The 21778-nt window shown below is 41.3% G+C and overlaps 1 protein-coding gene across 5 annotated transcripts in view; it reads left to right on the top strand.

Moving 5' to 3' along the window:
* The first annotated feature begins 790 nt into the window (after window positions 1-790).
* Ube2k (ubiquitin-conjugating enzyme E2K) overlaps window positions 791-21778 on the top strand; it is a 60459-nt gene continuing 39471 nt past the window's right edge. For 2 of the 5 annotated variants that reach the window (XM_087582516.1, XM_087582518.1), the window contains exon 1: window positions 807-1065. In XM_087582516.1, coding sequence (XP_087438642.1) covers window positions 1003-1065 — 63 coding nt within the window. In that variant the 5' untranslated portion in view covers window positions 807-1002. 5 annotated transcript variants of the gene reach the window in all.

Below are 21778 nucleotides of genomic sequence, written 5' to 3'. Positions count from 1 at the left end.
ACTTTCACATGCTTAATTCAGCCATTCTCACAGCGTGGTCGCTGAAAAACAGGCAGCAGGGAGTTTGCTCGCAATGCAAATTCTTAGCCCCATCCAGACTCTAGGGATAGGTCCTAGTAATCTAACCAGCTCTCCAGGGATTCCGAGGTGCGTTCAAGTTTGAAAAACATGTTAGTTCTACAGCTCAGCATTGACTATCTAAACAGGTCAAAGATTTAACTTCTGGCTTTTAAACTCATCACAGGCCTGTCCCCGGCAACACCTGTATCAATTACAACCCGTGGGACGCAACCATTACACAACCTTAAAAATCTGTAATACCTGAGATGACCGAATAATAGTTGCGTTATCATGGTTCCAGAACAAAAGCTACGGCAGTGGATATCCCGGGGGTTTACCAACGGACGCTGGGCAGGACCCAGTTCCTGCATAGTTTTTTCCTCCGCTAGACACAGGGAGGCACCTCTAGCCCGTGGGTTCTGGGTCTGGCCGAGTTAGAGCGAGGCTCAGCCCGGCTGGGGCCCCGGGAACCCGCCAGGCGGGGCTCCCACCTCGGGTCCGTGGCTGGGGACTGGAGGCCTCACCGTAAAGGGGGCCGAGGGGCAGGGGAGGACCCCGCAGGCCCAAACCCCGCGGACCGGCACAGAAACCGCACCCTACTGGCCCCAGCCGCCGGCAGGGCGGAGCCACGCGGCCGAAGCCCCGGCTGAGACGCGCGGCGCGGGCTCGCTGCTGAGACGTATGGGGCTACCACTGGAGCGGCTGCGCCGCCCGCCCGGGTCAGCGTGGTGCGCATGCGCGGACCCGGCGCCATTTTGGTGGCCGGGCGCGGAGGTGATTCTACACTGAGGGGGAACGCGACGGCAAGGGTGGCAGTGGCAGCGTTCGTGTGCTCGGGTCTGAATCACTGAGGGAGGAGGCGGTGGAGGAAGAGGTGGCAGCGGTGGCGGTGGTCGTAGCGGTGGCGGAGGAGGCGGGTACGAATCAGCTGCGGGCAGAGACATGGCCAACATCGCGGTGCAGCGAATCAAGCGGGAGTTCAAGGAGGTGCTGAAGAGCGAGGAGGTCAGGAATGAGCTACCGGACACCCCCATCTCAGCCCAGGGCGGCAGGGCCCTTCCTTCCGCGACCCCGGCGGTCCCAGCCGGCCTCGCTGCGGCCGCCTTTCTGCCTATGGGGAAGCGGCGGTCTCCCCTCCTCCTCCCGCCGCCTTTCCCTCCCCTCCCCGGGCCCTGGGATAGGCGGTCTCGCGGGCGGCCGGCCGGCCTGGGGAGGAACAGGGTTTGGGGGGCAGATGCCGAAGCACTCGTCCCGGGCACGTGAGCTCTAGAGAGAGCCCCGAGGCGGCGGCAACAACATCTGGAAGTGTGACTGTATGGTGGGGAAGGAACAGGCCGAGAAAACCCGGGAAGTGGGTTGGGGGAAGGGGAAAGGTAGTAACTAGATCCCCGGCAGCAGCGCACCTCACAGGCCCACGCTTTCAGGGGTACTGGGGATATTGCCTGCCAGGCCTTTGCTGTCTTTTCCTTGGGGAAGGAGCCTTCACAGTCTTTAGGTATAGACGAGAAGACTTTCAGTTGCTCCCTTACGGTACAGTGCTGGGGGATCTATGGAGACATAATGGGCATTCTTGAATTGGGAAGGGGTGTTGAAACAATTTTCACTATAGATAAAAAAATAATTCCAAATTAGATAGTCATCTCTTTTCTACGTACCCAGCCAGTAAGTAACTAGGCCTCCTCACTGATATTTAAAGCTTTTTGTCTAGTCAAAGGCAAGTTGTTTGTTAATTAAATGATTTGAAATAGGAAGAATAATGGGAGTGTGTGAGTAGCTTATTTCAAAATACTGTTCACCCGTATCAGAGAGGCTCTCCTAGGGTAATGCCTCTGTGACTAGTGTTGTACTGTGAAACTTCATTATGATGTCCCTCATAGTTAACTTGAGTCTTACTTTTAAAAAGAGGCCTATTAAAAGCAAGGGATTTCATCAGATACACATTGTTGTAGCTCATTATTGAGTTAGGTTTATTTTTCTGTCACAAAATATATCAGGAAATAGCATATTTAAAAAATAAAACTCTGACTGCCTGTAAGTCCTGCAAATTTTAAGCATATTAATGCTTACCAGATTTATTTATGTGAAATATTGAAAGTAATAATTTTACTCTGCTATAAAAGTGCTAAATCGACAAAAATGCCAGTTTTTCTATGATTGAACTTAACAATTCTGAAAGTAATTATTTTTTTCAAGGTTCACAGTTTTCCTATTATGCTTGCTTGGTACTCTGATAATGTCATTAATGATTTTTAAAATTCGTCATTTTAAGCATATGAGAAATTGTTAGAAATCTTGTAGCTCTCCAGCTTTATTGTGCCCCCAAGCTTGCAGACAATTATCCATCGTTCCAAGTAGACATGAAGAAAGTCACTTAAAATTGAAGTGACAATGTTAGCAGCGTTAGTGAGCATACTAAGAAATACGTAGGGATCTGTCTTACGTAGCATGAACTCTGACCTCTGTATTCATTTGCCAAAACTCTGAATGGAAGGATGACTTTGTATTTTTGTGAAACAATGCAGAAACAATATGAATGACAGTATTCACATTTTTAATGGTGATTTATTTAAACTTTTTCTTTAATAAGCAAACTTAGTTTGGGGTCGTTGTATATTCTTATGTTGTTAACAACCTACAACATGTATTCTATAGTAAGGTTGTATGGGTCTTTAGACCTCTCATGCTTTCTTTTATCTAAAAGTGTCAAGTTACTGCCCTGAAAATTGATATACCCTCTTTGCTTTGTGTGGTCTGACTTTTCACCATGGCATTTGGTGTTTAAGTTGAAGATTATCGGCATTTGTATGACTCTAGTAGTACATATTATTACTATTCTACTATTTAACTGATGGGCTGAGTGGCCAGCTCCATTTACTGTTCTACTATTTAATTGATGGCTGAGGAGCCTGATGACCGAGTTCAGATTCAGACCCACATGCTAGAAGGTTTCTCTTTGACCTCTACACCCAAGTGTGCAAATCGGATAAAAGCTCCTCCTCTGGTTAAAAACATTGTCAATGGTTCTCAGGAAGGAAATAGGAAATATGAGTTCAAGAATGGTGCCTTAAAAACCTAGCAGGGAATTCAGTTCAAGGAAGTAAGTTGCAAAGAATATTTTGGAAAAGATCAGATAAAATTTAATATTGTAAAAAACCACAGCCAACAGTTAGCTTTATCCTCACCAGTATTTTATTTCATTTCCCTAGATAGGTTGTGTTGATTTCACCTGAGTGAAGAACCCATAGTGCAGTCTACATATTTCCCTTTTAAGTGCGTAAATATGAGCTTTTTTTTTTTTTTTTCGGAGCTGGGGACCGAACCCAGGGCCTTGCGCTCGCTAGGCAAGCGCTCTACCGCTGAGCTAAATCCCCAACCCTAAATATAAGCTTTTGAGTAGTTGGTCAAGTCATTAATTCACCGTGTCATACAGGTTTAATTCATTTGGTAGTGTTTTGGTGGGTCTTACAACTTGATTTCCTTTTTGCCTGTTTTAAGTGCCTTTGTAAAGATAACCGACCTGTCAGAGCACACTTTGATCCCAGCACGGGAGAAGCAGAGGCAGGCAGATCTCTGAGTTCCATTTAGTGTGGCCAGGGATACATAGATCATGCCTCAAAAGCCAGAAATAGATGGGTGGTGGGTGCACCCCTTTAGGAGGAAGAGTCAGGGTTCCTCTGGTACACAGGGGGAGTTTCAGGATGACTGGGGTTGTTAACACAAACCCTGTCTGAAAGCGAAAGAGGTTTTTGTTTTTTTTTAAAGATTTATTTATTATATATAGGTACACTGTAGCTGTCTTCAGACACACCAGAAGAGGACACTAGATCTCATTACAGATGGTTGTGAACCACCATGTGGTTGTTGGACATTGAACTCAGGACCTCTGGAAGAACAGTCAGTGCTCTTAACCATTGAGCCATCTCTCTAGCCCGGCTAGGCATACTTTTAATTATTAAAATTGAGCCTACATTTTTATTACTTGTAATATTTTGTACTACTTGTTAAAGCATTTAAGCACAAGTTAATGTTAGTATAATCTCATTGCATGGCACTTATAAATATTTACTTGAACTTCAACATAAAGTATTTTTATATTTGAAGTTCAGTGATATAAATTAAATCAGTGTATATCATATGATTTATATTTATGCTCAGGATACCTATTTTGATTTTACAATGATTTCTTATAGTTTTCTGAGAACTTGTAATATTCTCTAATAGAATTTTTTTCCAGTTATGTAAGCTTCTGTTTTGTGAGGATTACTTAGTGTGCTTATGGGGTTCTGAAGTGGATTAGATATAGCAGACTTACATACTGGTTTAAAAACAAACGTGTGTACAAGTGATTGTTGGATTGAATTTCTTTTTTTCTACTAAATTACTAAATTTTCTACTCTCCTTACTAAATTAAGTATTTCTTATTTACATTTCAATTGTAATTCCCTTTCTCAGTTTCCAGGTCAACATCCCCCTAACCCTTCCTCCTCCCCTTCTATATGGGTGTTCCCATCCCCATCCTCCTTCCATTACCGCCCTCCCCACAACAATCCCGTTCACTGGGGGTTCAGTCTTGGCAAGACTAAGGGCTTCCCCTTCCACTGGTGCCCTTACTAGGCTATTCATTGCTACCTATGCAGTTGGAGTCCAGGGTCAGTCCATGTATAGTCTTTGGGTAGTGGCTTAGTCCCTGGAAGCTGTGGTTGGTTGGCATTGTTGTTCATATGGGGTCTCAAGCCCCTTCAAGATCTTTCAGACCTTTCTCTGAGTCCTTCAACGGGGGTCCCGTTCTCAGTTCCTGGATTGCATTTCTACTTTACCTTTTTTTTTCCCTTTCTTTCTTTTTTTCGTAGCTGAGGACCGAACCCAGGGCCTTGCGATTTCTAGGCAAGCCCACTGAGCTAAATCCCCAACATCCCCCTCCCCCCTTTTTTTTTTGAGTCAGGGTCTCTCATATCCCTGGCTGTTCTGAAATTCACTATGTAGAGCAGGCTGGCCCAGAATTAAAAGAAATCTGCCTGATTCTCCCCCCAAGTGCCAGAACTAAACACATGCTCCACTACCACAGGTTTTAACTTTACTCTGAAGAGGACTTTGTGAGGTTGGACATGTGTTCAGGCTTGAAAGCTTGTTTAGCTTGTGGGCTCTAGATTCTATCCTCAGCACTGCAAAAGAGAGGCTTTGATCTCTGGCAAATATTTCCTTTGTAAAGTATGTTTTTATTTTCTGTGAACATATTGAGCATCCTGCTCTCAACTCCTCAAAGATTTAACATTACTAGAATGGTAGAGTAGTAAATAAAGGGTAGATAACAAGGCAGCAATGCTAGGTCAGGACTGAGTACAGTGCAGGCAGTCTTAGAAATAGTGAAAATTTATTTATTTTTTTTTCTTTTTTAGGAGTCCAAAGCTACCATAATTAATTCCTTACCTGTAAGACTGAAATTTGAGACCCAAGGAGTTTGGTTGTTGGTCTTTGACTCAGAGCTAGTTAATGGTGAACTTAAACATTTTGTCAATTTCAAACACAATATGTAAACATTCCACAAGAATATTCTTTTTATAATAATACTATAAAGGCCCAATATTAAAAACAGTGTGAAGAGTAACATATTAATATTAGGTACTTACTACCTCTTTATGTAAGAATTTAAACTTGCCAGGAAGCATAGATTCTTGATTCTTGAAATGTGACATAGTAAGTTTAGTAATTAAGAATGTAGGCTTTATAATTAGATTTTAAATCCTGGCTTCTCTGAGGTTTTTAACATCGATTCTAGCTGCATTTTTTTATTTTGTGAGCCAGGGTCTCACATAGGAGGAGACATACACAGTGATGACAGACAGACTCAGGTGTTGGTCTCCGCCATTCCATCTTGTTTGAAACAGGATGTCTTTTTTGTTCTCATTGTATTGGAAGCTAGTTGGCTCAGAAGTTTCTGGGGGATTTTCCTGTCTCTGCTTTTCATCTCACCATAGGGACTCGAGGGTTACTGCATTTTACATGGGCTTTGGAGATTTGAACTCAGGTGCTAATGTTTGTGTTCTACTCAGAGCTTATTTCCTTAGCTCCTTCATGACTGCATATGTTGAGTTTACCTATTCTTTTAAGTTAAGAGCTTTGTGGTCATGTGGGAACATCTAGGGCAGATGGCCAAACAGAATAATGCGCAGGGATATACAGGCCTCAAGGTGTTAATCTTTTTTTAAATTTTTATTTATTTGTTTTTTGGCTTTTCTCTGTGTAGCTCTGGCTAACCTGGTGCTCACTCTGTAGATGAGAGATTTGCCTGCAGAGGCCTCCAATGTCTGGTATTAAAGGCAGCTTCCTCTGTTGCCTGGCAGTGTTGAGCTCTTTTAGGAGAGTTTTTAGTTTCAGAAAAACTGTGTGAAAATGGTCTCCATTCCCTCCCCTCCTTCTTGCCTGCCTTTTGTTTTGTTTTTGGAGATAACTTCTGACTAAGACTTCTTTATATACATTTGATAGTTACTACTATGTGGATTTACTCTTTAAAAACTATGGTAAAATGCACATAGCAAAGTTTATCATCTGGGGCATGTAGAAAGCTCTGAGTTTGATCCAGTACTACCCTCCAGCCCTGATAAAGCACTAAATAAAAGCTTGCTGGCTTAATCACTTTTATCTGTATTCTTAAGTGGTGTTACATTGTTGTACAACCATTTCTACTATTTTCTCCAGAACTTTTCTTCTGTAAAACTGAAGAAAAATCTGTGCTCAGTAATATTCTACCATCTCTTACCCCATCCCAGACAGTCACCGTTTTCTGTTTTGCGTTTGACTACTTTTTTTTTTTTTGGTTCTTTTTTTCGGAGCTGGGGACCGAACTCAGGGCCTTGCGCTTCCTAGGCAAGTGCTCTACCACTGAGCTAAATCCCCAACCCCGACTACTTTTACTATATGTAACTGGTGCTATTGTAACTGACTTTATTTCACTTAGCTGTATCCCATCTTTGCATTATAGATCTCGGGCTGAGGAGGTGGCTCAGTGGCTACAGTGCTGGCTGCTCAAGTGTGGGGAGTTGAGTTCTGATCTCAAGCACTCATGTAAAAGCCAGGTACAGTGGAATGCCTCTGTAACCCCAGCACTGGGGACAGAGGTATAGACAGGTAGAATACCTAGGGCTTGCCGATTAGCTAGTCCAGTTGAAATTGCAAGCTCCAGGTTCACCGAGAGACCCTGGCTCAAAAAACAAGGTGGAGTGGGGAGCTGGCAGGAAGGCTCAGCAGAAAAGGCACTTACTACCAATCCTGACCACTAATGCCCAGGATCCACATATTAGGAAGAGAACTCACTCCTGCAAATTGTTTTCTGATCCCTACACGCTTGTGCCATGTCATATATGCATCCGTCCTCTAGCAAATAAGTAAATAAGTAAATGGATAAGTGGAACTCTGTAGAGGAATACACCTGATATTGACTGCTAGTTGCATTTACATTTCTGCTGTTAAGACTAGGTACAGCTTTTGCAGAGGACTCAGGATTGGTTCTAGTGCTCACTTTGAGCTCGTCCTAACCACCTGTAACTGCAGCTCTAGGGTATTCACTATCCTCTTCTGGCCACACTGGTCTCCTCACTCGAGTGGGCTACTTGGACACACACCTGTATATGTGAGTAACAATTTGAAAAAAGGCCAGGTATGGTGGGGGATGCCTTTACTTCAGCTTTTGAGAGACAGCTTTGCAGATTTCTGTCAGTTCAAGTCTAGCCTGGTCTACAGAGCAAGTTCCAGGCCAGCTGGGTTCTTGTCTCAAAAATAAATACTTGAAATATAAAAATAGACTGTCATTTCCCTTTAATTTCTCTGCTTCCTACTTCATAGTCATAACATTTATACTGTTCTAGCCTCTTTCCTGTCTTATTTATTGTCAAGGCTCAGATTTATACTTTTATTCCTGTATAAACTTAAGACCAAGACCTTGTATTTGGAAGGTTGAGTAGTACTGAACTGCTTGCCCTTTAGTTGAGCTGTAAGACCCGGACCACGCCCTTACGCCCATTCTTTGTTAGTGTGTTCCAATGCCAAGGCAGTGAAAACAGATTGTGATTGGGGGACAACTTGTGTGAGTCAGTTCTCTATTTTCACCATGTGGCTTACCCTGAGTAGCCCTTTCCCTTATTTAAAAATGAATTTAGTCTTGGGAGGTGAGGGTTGATGATCAAGGGACAGTTTGCAGGAGTTGGCTCTCTGTTCCCACAGGATTGAGTTCGTTCAGATTGCTAGACATTGCTTTACCTACAGATTCATCTTACTGCTCTCAACCCTTTCTTTCCTTTTGTTTGTTTTTGTGGAGACATAGCTCTGGCTGGTCTGGAAATCTATGTAGACCAGGCAGGCTTCGAAGTCATAGAGATCCCCCGTCTCTCCCTCCTGAGAGCTGGGATTAAAGATCTGTGCCACCTCAATCCTTCCAGTCCTTTCCTTTTTTACCTCTTTAGTCCAAATTTGGGAGCACATGCATATTATCTCAGCACCCAAGAAGTTGGGATAAGCAAGAAAAAAATCGTCAGAACTAGGAGATTAAGATCTGCTAGGACAGGGAAATGAAATTCTATTTTGAATAAAAGAAATGAAACACCCTAAAATATTATCTTTTTTTTTTTTTAAACATAGGGTCTCAAGTAGACTATAATGACTTTGAACTTAATGAATAGCCAAGGCTGGTATTGAATTTCAAAATATCTAGCCTCTATTTTTGAAGCATGTGTGTCACCATGTATGGCTAAAATGCCAGTTAAGTTTTTCTTGAACCCTTAGTTTCCCCTGTTCTGTAGTGTTATTGTCATACTTCATTAGTGTACTCTATATTATTAATTGTACTTATGTCTGTCTGTTTTTGATAGACTTCTAGAAAACTCCTTAAACATTCTTAGAATTTTTTCTTAAGCATCTTGCAGGGTTCGTGGAATGTAATAGCTTAATGGAATGAAATAGCTTAATATTTTTAAAGTGTTACCACTTTAAATCTTTGATAGGTACAGTTTGCTTTTGTGCCCCCCCAATCCCTTTATGGCTGAGGCAGAGTGACCTTGAACTTTTGGTCTTCCCTCCTTTGTTTCAAGTGTTCTACTGTTGTACAGAGTTGTACAGAGTACAGTTATACAATACCACATTCTGTTTATGGGGTACAGATAGGTACCTGTAGGATTTTGTCATACTAGGCAAGTGTTCCATCAACTGAACTACATTCCAACCCTACTGGGTTTTTTTGTAAAGTATATTTTTTTTGTTTTTGTGTTTTGGCTTTTTGAGACAGGGTTTCTCTTTGTAGCCCTGACTGTCCTGGACTGCACTATATAGAGCAAGGTAGCCTCAATCTCAGATCTGCTTGCCTCTGCCTCCTGAGTGCCGAGTGGGGTATATCACCTAAAGTAGACCTTTCAAGGAAAATATATGTGTGCATGCATGTGTATGCCTGAACAGGCCAGAAGATCATAGCAGGTCCTCTGGAGCTGGAGTTAAGGATTTGTGAACCACCATGTGGTTGCTGAGAATAGAACCTAGGACCTTTGCAAAAATGATCAGTGCTGTTAACCACTGAGCCATCTTTAGTCCCTAGGACTAAAAAGAGTAGAACAGTTTCTACATCTGTTAATTATTTAGTTATTTCCAGTTTATTACTGATGTAATAAACTGATGTACTGATGTACATGGGCAAGAATTTTGAGTGTATACGTGAGTGGTATATACTGATTTCTTGTTTAGGTTTTGGATGCAGTTTGTTTTTATAAATAGCTGTCTTATAAATAAAATTTTACTTATTCCTTTTTTCTTTCAAAATGGGAAAGTGCTTAAAAATTAGCCTTAGCCTCTTGAATGCTGGAATTACAGGTTTATGCCATGTCTGGTTTCTAAATTAACCTAAGTGCTCCCCTAAGACATCTGCTTCTATGCAAACCAAGTGCCTTTATGTATTCTTGACTTGTTATTTCATACTCAGTTACATCCACAGACTTAGGTGGTTATATATGTCAGACTGTCAGACCTCCTCCCCATGCAGGATACTGTGTAGCCCTGACTGGCCTAGAACTCACTGTGTAGGACAGGTCTGAACTGAAGTGTTGGATCAAAGGTGTGCACCACCAAGTTCAGCTGTCAGGCCCTTTTTTCCCCCCTTAATGTCTGTGGATTTGATCATACTTTTTGTCCTAAGATGTTTACTTTGTGAGTTACTGCATTATCCTTTGTGTGCCTTCTTATGAACTGGGGATGTGGCAGGTGTGATGGTGTTAAGACTTTAGTACCAGTACTCTAGAGGCAGAAGCAGGCAACGGACTGCTGAGTAGATCCCTGGTTTACAGAAAGAGTTCCAGGACAGCCAGGGTTACCCAGAGAAATCCTGTCTTGAAAGCAAAACAGGCACCCCTGCCCCCCAAAACTGGAAGTATATTCTTGAGGGTGGAGACCCAATTTCTTGGTAGTTCTTTCTCCATTGTGGGTAAGTAGGAGGCACTTGTTTTCCTGAAAAAATTTAAGAATTTTGGGGAGCTTATCCCAGCCATTATGAAAATAATTCATTTTGCTCTGCCTCTGAGACTAGTAAAAGTATACATTGTTGAAGATGATCTCCAGGTCAGGTTGCACATCTGTAGGATACTAATTTAGTTGGGTCCTGTATTTAGAAAACTAAATACCCACATCAAAAACTAGGAAGCAAGATAGTCAAAAGGGAATTATTTTGGCTTTATTTTGTTGTTTTTACCTTTGAAGATCTCAAGGGGCACCTAAATAGTATGGATGACATCATCTGTGTCCCTGTGGGGTTCTTTTGTTTGTTTAATCTTCATATTTTTTTCATTTATTCAGCTGCTTAGGTGGTTAATAAATTAGACGTAGTCACTGCTTTACTGAGTAAACTTGACCTGCCAAACAGCTAATTTTTAGAGAGAGAGAGAGAGAGAGAGAGAGTGAGTGTGCATGTGTGTGTGCGTGTGTGTGTGTCAGTGCGTGTCATAAGGGTAAGCTGTAAGGTTGAGTAATTTAATTTACCCTCAGGGAAAGAGTTCCTCCAGAGTAAACCATATACTTTAAGGGTGAATTTGAATAAACTTAGTTATATGTAGAGAAGATCACCTGTGTATGTATAGAAAGCTGATAATCTTAACTAAAGATGGAAAAATTATTTCTGTTTCCCCTTTTCTCTTCAGAATCCTCTTTTGGGATGGGGTCTATTGAATCCCTGACTGGTCTGGAACTTGTTATGTATACAGAGAACTCCCTGCCTCTACGTCCAGTGCTGAGGTTAAAGTGTCAGCTCACCTTGCCCAGCTTAATTATGTTTCTTAAAATCAGTTTTTGTAAATATAAAAATTACAGGGTTGCTTTATATAGACAGTAGTAGAGTCTATCTGAAATTCACCCCCAGAGGTACTTCTATCTCTCATCCATCTTGTGTTTTAGTACAAGGTCTTATATCTCAGGCCAGCCTTGACTTCACTGTGTAGCTGAGGGTGGCTTTGAATTTCTCCATCCACTTTCCAAGTGCTGTGCACCACTGTGCCTTTTTTTTTTTTTTTTAAATTTAAAGACGGTTTCTGTATATAGCAGTGGCTCTCCTGGAAGTCAGAGATCAACCTGCCTCTTGTCTCTTTAGTTCTGAGATAGAGGTGTGTGTCACTACATCTGTCCTGTTTTTCTTTTTCAATGTTTTGATACATTAGTAGTAGTAGACATTGGTAGTCTCACTACGTGACCCTTGGACTTGAAACTGTTAAGGTCAGTACTCAAAGAGTGGGTTCTGTTTAAAAGACTAAAACATTATAGCAAGAACTTGGAAAGGGTGCAGGATCCAGATGACAAAGGGTTTTAAAAGAGAAATTGGGTTTTAAGTGACTGTGGAAACCATTGGAGGGTTTAAAAGAAAACCTCTTTTGGTTTTCCTCTTTTGGTTCTGACACCCCTACTTTATTTTATTACTATTTCATAGCTATAATTTTGCTATTATGAATTGTAAAGTAAGTATCTAATATTCAACCCCTTCCCAGGATAGTAATCTGTAGTGTAGACAAGTAGGGGAAGTTTGAAGGAGGTGTTCAGGTGGCGTTAGTGTAATAGATTACAAATGTTTAAGTTTGGAGATAGGATCCAGCTCTGTCTGTGGTCTCAAACTGCTTGCTCCAAATTGGCCTTAGGCTGGACCTTTCTATCTCAGTCTCCCTAGTGCTGGGATTACAGAAAGTGCCATGTTCAGCTGATGACTACTTCTCATGTTCAATTTATAGTCCTTAAGGATGGACTTTTTGTTTTTAAATTCTCAAAATGGTTGTCCAGACAACATGTCTGAGCTGTAGCAGGGAAGGACATGGGATAGCTGAGCTCGCTTCCTTTAATCAGCTTTCTCAGAGTCCTTTTCAGTAACTTCTGATTCTACTTTTTAAAATTATATTACTAAATTAAGGAAGATTAAGAAATGTAATTTAGGGACTGATGAGATGTTTCATCATGCAAAGAAAGGTTCTTGCTGCCAAGCCTAATGACCTGTGTTTGATCCCTGGAACTCACACTGTGGAAGGGAACACCTACTACAAATTGTCTTCTTGTCTCCACATGCCCACCACTCCATGCACAGATGAGTGTGTTCAAAAATGTATTTTGACAAAACACATTGCTTCTCATTTAAAACCATTGTTTCCATTGGTGAAAAAGAAAAGAGGAAATTGTTTCTTGAATCAGTTCTTTTTGTGTAGGTTAGGTTGGCCTTGAATTTTAGAACTTTTTGCCTATCTCAGGTATTGACACCATAGGTTTATGGTGTCAGTTGAGAAAGGAAATTTGTTAGCTTGCTATGGGAAAAGGGTAGGGAAAGAACCCCAGATAGATCATTTGGGAAACTGTCTAGGTTACTTGGAGAAGAGCTGATAGTAAGATGGGTTAGAATTGAGTGGGGAGCTGAAGAGTAGTGGCAGTCTTGGGATATGTTGAAAAGCTAGAAACAACATAGTTAATGGATTAGAAAACACCTATGTCTTTTTCTAGTAATTACTGGTGATGCTTGTTTCTGAGATGGGAGAATGGAGAAGAGGAAGAATTTTGCTGTGTCTTTTTTAGGTTTATGTTGATATTGATGGAAATAGCAAGCAAGCAGTTGAGTGTTGAATTATGAGTTTGGAGGTGAGATCTGGAGAGAGATTTGACAAGCAGGTGATATAGGTAAAGCCTCAACTGGGTAATTTAGGGGGAAATTGCCTAAAGTAAAGATTTTAAGATGAAGTCCTGGGCTGGAGAGATGGCTCAGCGGTTAAGAGCACCCGACTGCTCTTCCAGAGGTCATGAGTTCAATTCCCAGCATCCACATGGTGGCTCACAACCATTTGTAAGGAGATCCGATGCCCTCCTCTGGTGTATCTGAAGACAGCTACGGTGTACTTATATATAATAAATAAATAAATCTTTAAAAAAAAAAAGATGAAGTCCTGGTTTTGTTTCAGCCCTTTGCACATACTGAAATTGAAATAGGAAAACAGATGACAGAGTGAACTAATACTTAAAGCCAAGAAAAGAATGTTAGGCTGGCAGCTGAAAGGAAAAGGATCATTGACTTTTCAACTTGATGACCATTGGTGTCCCTTGCTAAGGTTTTTATGGGAATGGTGAAAATAGCAGTCCGATTGGAGTGGGTTACTGAAAGATGGACTGACAAAGTGGCGTGAGGAGTTTTGCTTAGCAGGAGAGTGGAGAGGCTGGGGAAGTCACCCTCCAGGGACCTTTGAAAAGAACTCTGGCAGATGACAGAGGCAATTGTATGTTGGTGGGTAGGAGAATCTGATTATGCTAGAGAGTAAAATCTTTTTTTCAACAAGATTGCTTAGGGAAGTTGCAAAGTCCTTGAAAAAGAACAGGGGTAGGGTGGTGTTCATAACAGAGTGGGAAGATTGATCTTTAATAGAAACAGACACATAGGACAATGTTAAGTTCCTGTTGGGATTTGTGGTCTGCACTTTATAGACCAATTAACAATAGTTGTATTTTCTCAAGTAGTGGTGGCTTGGTAGCTTGGGGCAAGAGGACGAGTTTTTTTTTTTAACTTAATTGGAAGATGAGTTTAACTAGCTTGCGGGGGGGGGTCTATCAGAGAGTATTATGAAAAAGAAAACATCGGGGCACAGGGGAAGAAAAAGGAAAAGAAAGCATCATAGTTGTGAAGCGTATTTTGTAAGAGTGTTAATAAAATAAGAAGTGTTGCTGGAATCTGAAGCAAGGAGAGCTGAGGCTGTTGGAAGTGATCATGTAAGATGGGGCCAGCCGGTTTGTTTGCTTGCTGAAGGAAGTGAACTGAATTCAAGCCAGATGGGAATCTGGGAACATTGTTTGGGGAAAGGGATAATTTTTGTCGACAGATTAAGGAAGATTATCATAAGAATGAGGCTTGTATTTTGTTAATATTTGTTAGGAACACAGTTCTATCTCCTTGTTTTTTGTGAGAATTTAAAAAAATGTGCAAATACCATGCTTGAGACATGACTCAGTGGTTAGGAGCATTTGTTAGTCTTGCAGAGGACCTGGGTTTGATTCCTAGCACCTATGTGGTGTTTCACAACCATCCATAAGTCTAGTTTCAAGGGATCTGATGTCCACCTATGATCACTGCAGGCCCAAGGTGTGCGCATAGTGCACATGCATCTGTGTAAGCAGAACACTCATATACATAAAATTGATTTTAAAAAGCTTATGTACAAAAAGTTGATAAAAGCAAGGTATATACAGTTTTTCATCTATTAGAGCAGCAGTTCTCAACTTTCCTAAAGCTGTAACTTTTAATACAATTCCTCATGTTACGGTGACTCCAGCCATAAAACTGTTTCATAGCTATTTCATAACTAATCTTGTACTGTTGTGAATTGTTATGTAAATATTGATATACAAGTTATCTGATATGCAGCCCCTGTCAAAGTGACCCTAACCCCAACTGGTTGACCCACAAGTTGAGTCCTGCTTTATACTAGGTTATTCTTATGCCAGTATCACTCTTATTTATTAGTTTGGTGATTTTCTCAATTGTAATTCAAATTTATTGAGCTAGAATTGTAGCATGATGAAAATTGCATCAGGTATGTTGGTATATAGGTCAAATCTTGTTTACTGGGATACAGAAGCATGAGGATCCCAAGTTAAAGACTAACTCTCTCACAATGGTTCTGGGGGAGTAGCTCATTTTGTCCAATCACATGTTATTACACCTTCAATTTCTAGGATGTGGGGAGGGCTTTCTTTCTATCATCAACCAGGATAGTTTCTCTAGTACTAACAAATGGCCCCCTTCCCTTTTTTATTACTCATGGTCAGTCTGTACTGTCATAATCAAACTACACTATATTGGGGACTCTATTTCTTAGAAGTCTGAGAACAAGATGCCAGAACAGTCAGGGCCCCTTTGACCTGTAGATATGTCGTCATTTGGAGAAGTGGGGAGGAAGCTCTTGGTTTCTCTTATAAAGGTAATCTAATCCCTAGTAGTGCCAAAAGCAAAAATTGAATTGTGTGCTGATTGTTCTATACTTGCCTTTTTTTTTTCTTTTTTTAAGTTAACAGTTTACCTTTAAGGATTGTCTTAGTGTTTTATTGGTATGAAGAGACACTAGGATCACAGCAACATTTATAAAGGAAAGCCTTTAACTGGGACTGGCTAACAGTTCAGAGGTTTAGTTTAGTTCTTTATCATCAGAGTGGCATGCAACTAGACATGACTCTGGGGTGAGCTGAGAGTTGTATATCAGGATTGTCAGACAGCAGGAAGAGAGTGACACTGGGCTTGGCTTCAGCCTTTGAAACCCCAAAGCCCACCTATAGAGACGAATTTCCTCCAACAAGGCCTCTCCTACTCCAACAAGGCTATACCTTCTAATCCCTGTCAAGTATTGCCACTTCCTAATGACCAAATATATGAGCCTGTGGGGATCATTTCTATTCACATAACTACAGGGATATTGTAAATTAGTGGACACAGCTAATTTAAGAAATAGCTATGGGACTGGAGAGACAGCAAAGTGGTTAAGAGTACTTGTTGCTCTTGTTGAAGACCTAAGTGTAGCCCTGGCATCTACATGGTTGCTCACAAACATTAGTAACTCTGGTTGCTGGGGATCCAAAGCCCTCATCTGACCTCTTTGGGCATGAGGCATGCATAAGGCGCATAGATAGATATACATGTCGACAAAATACTCATATACATAAAACTTTAAAAAATTGCTATATAAGGTGTCATTCTCCTATTGGATTATCATATTCAAGTTTTCAACTTTTCTACTTATGACCTCTTATCACCCAAGGGCAAACTGTGATACAATATTTCTCTTGAATGGGTCTTGTCTAGGGCAGAATACTGTGGGTTTATTTCAATAGCCTACTTTTCTCTTCCCCTGCTGGAGTTCCTTCTCTTACATCATTTTGAGGACCAGTTTCAGAAAATTGGGGAACTTCCAAGGAATTCTTAATTGCTCCTCTTTGTGCTTGCCTCCAGTCATGCATCCATCTCTCTAGAGTTGAACATTGGTCTGAGTTTCTACATCGTGAGAGTCTGCTCTGTGACGCTCTGTGATCCCACTTGACTGCCCCTCCAGCAGTTTGTTCTTTGACTTCAGTTTGCTCACCAGCTGTGGTTGCTTTTTCTCCTCCTGCACCTCCACCTCTTCGAGGTGCTGTTGAGTGAACAGAGGGTTTTTTGTACATATTATATAGATCCTACACCCTCATTCCTCTGTTTATGTCTTCTCGTATGAGTGATGACTTTCAAACCTTTTATATAAAACAGAAGCGAGAAGATTCAATGTGCGTGCATGCAAATGAAACCCAGAGAAGAATTTTAGGTATCATTCTTCAGGCTTTTATTTCATTTTACTTTTTGAGATAAAGTCTGTCATTAGCTAGGAATTTAGCAAGTGGCCTAGGCTGGCCTGTGAACTTTAGGGATCTACTGATATCTGCCTCCCCAGTGCTGCGATTGTGAATGAGTGTAGGAGTCTTTGCCTGCATGTCATGTAAGGGTGTACACCCAATCCTCTGGAACTGGAGTTACAGATGGTTGTGATAGGAACTCAACCTGGGGTCCCTCCCTTGCAAGAGTGGTGTCTTAAACCTCTGAGCCATCTTGCTGGCCCCTCCTCCTTTTTTGTTTTTATTTTTGAGACAGGGTCTCATTATGTAGCCCTGTTTGGCCTTGAAATCATAGAGTTCTGCCTGTGTCTGCCTCCCACATGCTGGGATTAAAGGTCTATTCTACCCCTATCCTATACTACTTTAGTCTTTTTAATAGCTTTTACATTTTTTTTTTCTTTTTCTTTTTTTTCGGAGCTGGGGACCGAACCCAGGGCCTTGTGCTTTCTAGGCAAGTGTTCTACCACTGAGCTAAATCCCCAACCCCTTAAATTTATTTTTTAAAAATTGTATGTGTGTAGGTGTTTTACCTGCATGTGTGCCTGTATACCATGTGGGTGCCTGCTGTACATAGATGCCAGAGAGGGCCTTGGGACTAGAGTTACAGACAGATAGGAGCTGCCTTGTGGGTGGTAGGAGTTGAACCCAGGTCCTGTAGAGGAGGTGGTTACTCCAGATCTTACCATATTACTTTTAATACTTTTAATTACTTTTAGTTACTTTTAATCTTTGCGAGCCTATTGGTATTGCTTTGAGATAGGGTCTTAAGATTATCTTCTTCAACTTCCTTATGTGCTAAGATTGTAGGGATGTGCCACTATGCCAAGACTTTTATTGAAATCCTGTTTAAAATAATTAAGTACATCGAAGATTCTACTATTTGTTGAAAATACCATGTTTTATCAGTCATATTGTTCTTTATTAAAGATAATGACTATGTTACTGTGGCTCTGATTTTACTGCTGGTGTGTGTCTTTATTACTATGCTGTCTATGTGAGTTTTGTGGCTATGCATTTACTATTTTTCTTTTTTGTTTCTTTGAGACAGTGTCTATGTACCCCCTGTTTGGTTAGAAACTTTATGTAGACCAGATTGGCCTTGAACGAAGAGATCACCTGCCTCTCAGTTACTGATGACTAAAAGTGTGCACCATCATTCTCAGGTGGTTTTTGTTTTTAAATATTGCATTGGTTATTTTTGTTTTTTTAGATATAATTAACATTGCCTATCAGCTTATTGGGGGAGTTAATTGGCATTTGCATTGAATCTATGGATTAAATTGGGAGAAATTGTGTTTTGACACATTTGAGCCCTGCTCTCCTTGAACATAGAACATCTGTACATTTATGCAGATCTTTGTTGATCAGCTAGAACTTCTGCTTATTTGTGTGTGTGTGTGTGTGTGTGTGTGTGTGTGTGTGTGTGTGTGTGTACACTCCAGTGTGCCCTTGTGCATGTTTGAGTATGGATTTGGAGACTAGAGGCCAATCTCTGTTGTTTTCAGGAACAGTCTGTCTACTCTGTATTTTTAAGTCTGGGTTTCTCTCTGGGATCTGAGGATCACTTATAAGGCCAATCTGCCTGGGACGGTCCACTTCTATAGTGCTGAGCTTACAAGTGTTTTTGTGTTTGGAATTACAGGTGAGCCATCTGCCCCCACACCCCCAGCATTCATGTGGGTTTCTGGAAATCTGAATTTAGATTCTCAGGATTATGTGAAAAAACTGCAGTGTGAGATGACTTAGAGATGTTTGGAAGTTCAAGAGAAAGACACACGAATTCAGAGTAATAGAATGTGGCTTGGTGATACAGCCCTTTAATCTCAGTCTCTATGACAATCTTCCGTTATCTAGCTCCTATGTACTTCTTACTCCCTCATTTTTTTTTAAGATTTATGATTTATTTTATGTATGTGAGTACACTGTAACTATCTTCAGACACACCAGTCTAAAGAGGTCCCATTCATTATAGGTGGTTGTGAGCCACCATGTGGTTACTGGGATTTGAACTCAGGACCTCTGGAAGAGCAGTCAGTGCTCTTAATGGCTGAGCCATCTCTGCAGCCCTTACTCCCTCATTCTTACTCTTTTATGTTGTACATACTTTTTTTTTTCTTTCTTTTTCTTTCTTCCCAGAGCTGGGGACCGAACTCAGGGCCTTGTGCTTTCTAGGCAAGCGCTCTACCACTGAGCTAAATCCCCAACCCCTTATTATTTTTTGAGACAGGGTCTCTGTAATCCTGGCTGCCCTGGACCTGGGATATAGGTCACAACAATCTCCTGAGTATGGGAATTAAAAAAATTTATAGGGGGGGTTGGGGATTTAGCTCAGTGGTAGAGCGCTTGCCTAGGATGGTAGAGCGCTTGCCTAGGAAGCGCAAGGCCCTGGGTTCGGTCCCCAGCTCCGAAAAAAAAAGAACCAAAAAAAAAAAAAAAAAAAAAAAAAAACAAAATTTATAGGGGCTGGGGATTTAGCTCAGTGGTAGAGCGCTTACCTAGGAAGCGCAAGGCCCTGGGTTCGGTCCCCAGCTCCGAAAAAAAGAACCAAAAAAAAAAAAATTTATAGTTCGTTCTTTAAAAAGTAGCTTTCTCAAGGAAGTCTCTTTTTAGATTTTTTTCCTCTATTAACTATTCTGATGCTTGCTTTCTTTTATGTATATGAGTACACTGTCACTGTTCAGACACACCAGAAGAATGCATTACTTCCCATTTCAGATGGTTGTGAAGCCACCATGTGGTTGGTGGGAATTGAACTCAGGACCTCTGGAAGAGCAGTGAGTGCTATTAACCACTGAGCCATCTCTCCTTGTTTCTTTCTTTTTGTTTTGTTTTGCTTTTGTTTTGAGACAGTTTCTCTGTGTAGTCCTGGATCACTCCAAAGACTAGGCTTGGCTGGAACTCAGACTCACCTGCCTTTGCCGCCTGAGTATTGGGATTAAAGATACTGGTTCTTGTGTTCTTGTTTGTTTGTTTGTTTGTTTGTTTGTTTGTGACAGGTTTCTTTGTATGGTCCTTGCTGTCCTGGAATTTACTCTGTAGACCAGGTTGGCTAAGAACTTGCAGAAATTGCCTGCCTCTAGTTCTTGAGTGCTGGGATTGAAGGTGTGCATCACCGCTGCCTGCCTATTCTCATGGTTTCTTACACAGTTATATATTTAGTGGTATATTTCGTTCTGTGTCTAGCAGTACTGGTAATAATGCCTTGGAAGTAATTTTTAGTAAATATTCACAATATCATTTAGCTTAGGGGGCTTGCCTAGCATGCAGGAAGATGAGGGTTTAATCTAAAGCACCACATAAATTGGTTGTGGCAAAGGCCTCTAATCCCAGCACTCTGGTGGGAGGGTGGTTAGGGATTGGAGAGGAGGATTAAAAATTCAGAATCATTCTTGACTGCATATCTACTTTGAACCTAGCCTTAGGACACATAAAAGAAAATTTGTAATTTCATTTTGCACTTTAGTTTTTGAATTATGACTGAAATGAAGGTTAATAATTTTAACCTCACACATTGTTACTGTACCTGGGGAGGCTATTCTTTTCTGGTTCTCTAGCTAGAATAGCATTGTCTGTCCAATATAATACACTAGCCATTAGCCGCATTTGACTTTCTCTGTCATGTTTTCAAAGTATGTCTTTGACTTTGGCTGTGTCTCACGTGCTGTGGCTCACAGGCTGTCAGAGAGCAGTACCTTCCAAGAGGTATTTCCTGAATTCCTCTGTCATGTGGGTCCCTAGATCCTTGCCATTCACTTTTGTCTGTTGAGTAGCACTGATTTACAGTTTACCCTTTTTGTTTGTTTTGAGATCTCACTGTGGAGCTGGCTGGCCTGAATATGCTTTGTATACTGACCAGGCTGCCTTTGCCTCTGTAGTGCTAGGATTAAAGGTTTTGTGACCCATACCAGGGTTACGATTTGTTCTTAATAATGACTGTAAATGTTTGCTTGTTTGCTTGCTCTCACTTTCCTATTCTGTCTCATCTCTTAGTTTTCACATCAACTGTTCTTGGGGAACATTAAATGCCCCATGTTCCAGATTTTTTTTTTTTTTTTTTAAAATCTGTTGAGGGGGTGTTGGGGATTTAGCTCAGTGGTAGAGCGCTTGCCTAGCAAATGCAAGGCCCTGGGTTTGGTCCCCAGCTCCGAAAAAAAAAGAAAAAAAAATCTGTTGAGGGGACTGACAGTGTAACTCTGGTAGAACTCCTACTTATCATGCTCAAGATGCTTGGGCTTGGTCTTCAACCCCCCCCCCCCCCCCATTCCCCAATGTTCAGATAAAAATCTTGGCTTATTGAGTCATTGGATAATAGGTTAATGTATATTAAGCATTGGGAAAATAATGGCGAATGAAAAATAAAGGACCTTGTCTGCTAGCTATAAGGTGTGGTTGAAGGGAGGGTCTGGACCGAACATGGCCATGAAAGGAGGTGGGTAGGGAATGAGAAAGAGGAAAAGGATGGTGGTGTGGGGGATGAAGACAGGCAATCAGAAAAAGATCAGGAGATCCAGGTATGGAGGCAAAATGGCTGAGTTATATAGGTAGGTGGAAGCTCAGCGCCTTGGAGGGAGAGACTTAGGGTAGGAGGTCACATGAGAAGTGCTGGGTGCTAGGAAGAGCCACAAGTGCTGGGTAAGACTTAACCCGAGATTTCTTTGAGACTTATCAAATGTAGCTGCTAAGCTTTAACAATTTTTTAAAAATGTATTTAATGTACAGGAGTGCACTAACTGTCTTCAGACACCAGAAGAGGGCATCAGATTCCATTACAGATGACTGTGGTACACCATGTGGTTGCTGGGAATTGAACTCAGTCAGGATGTCTGGAAAA

Source organism: Rattus norvegicus, chromosome 14 (assembly GCF_021556685.1).
Source record: "Rattus norvegicus strain SHRSP/BbbUtx chromosome 14, alternate assembly SHRSP_T2T, whole genome shotgun sequence".
Lineage (NCBI taxonomy): Eukaryota > Metazoa > Chordata > Mammalia > Rodentia > Muridae > Rattus > Rattus norvegicus.
The sequence above is the reverse complement of the archived record's forward strand: the minus strand, read 5'-3'. Positions and strand labels throughout refer to the sequence as shown.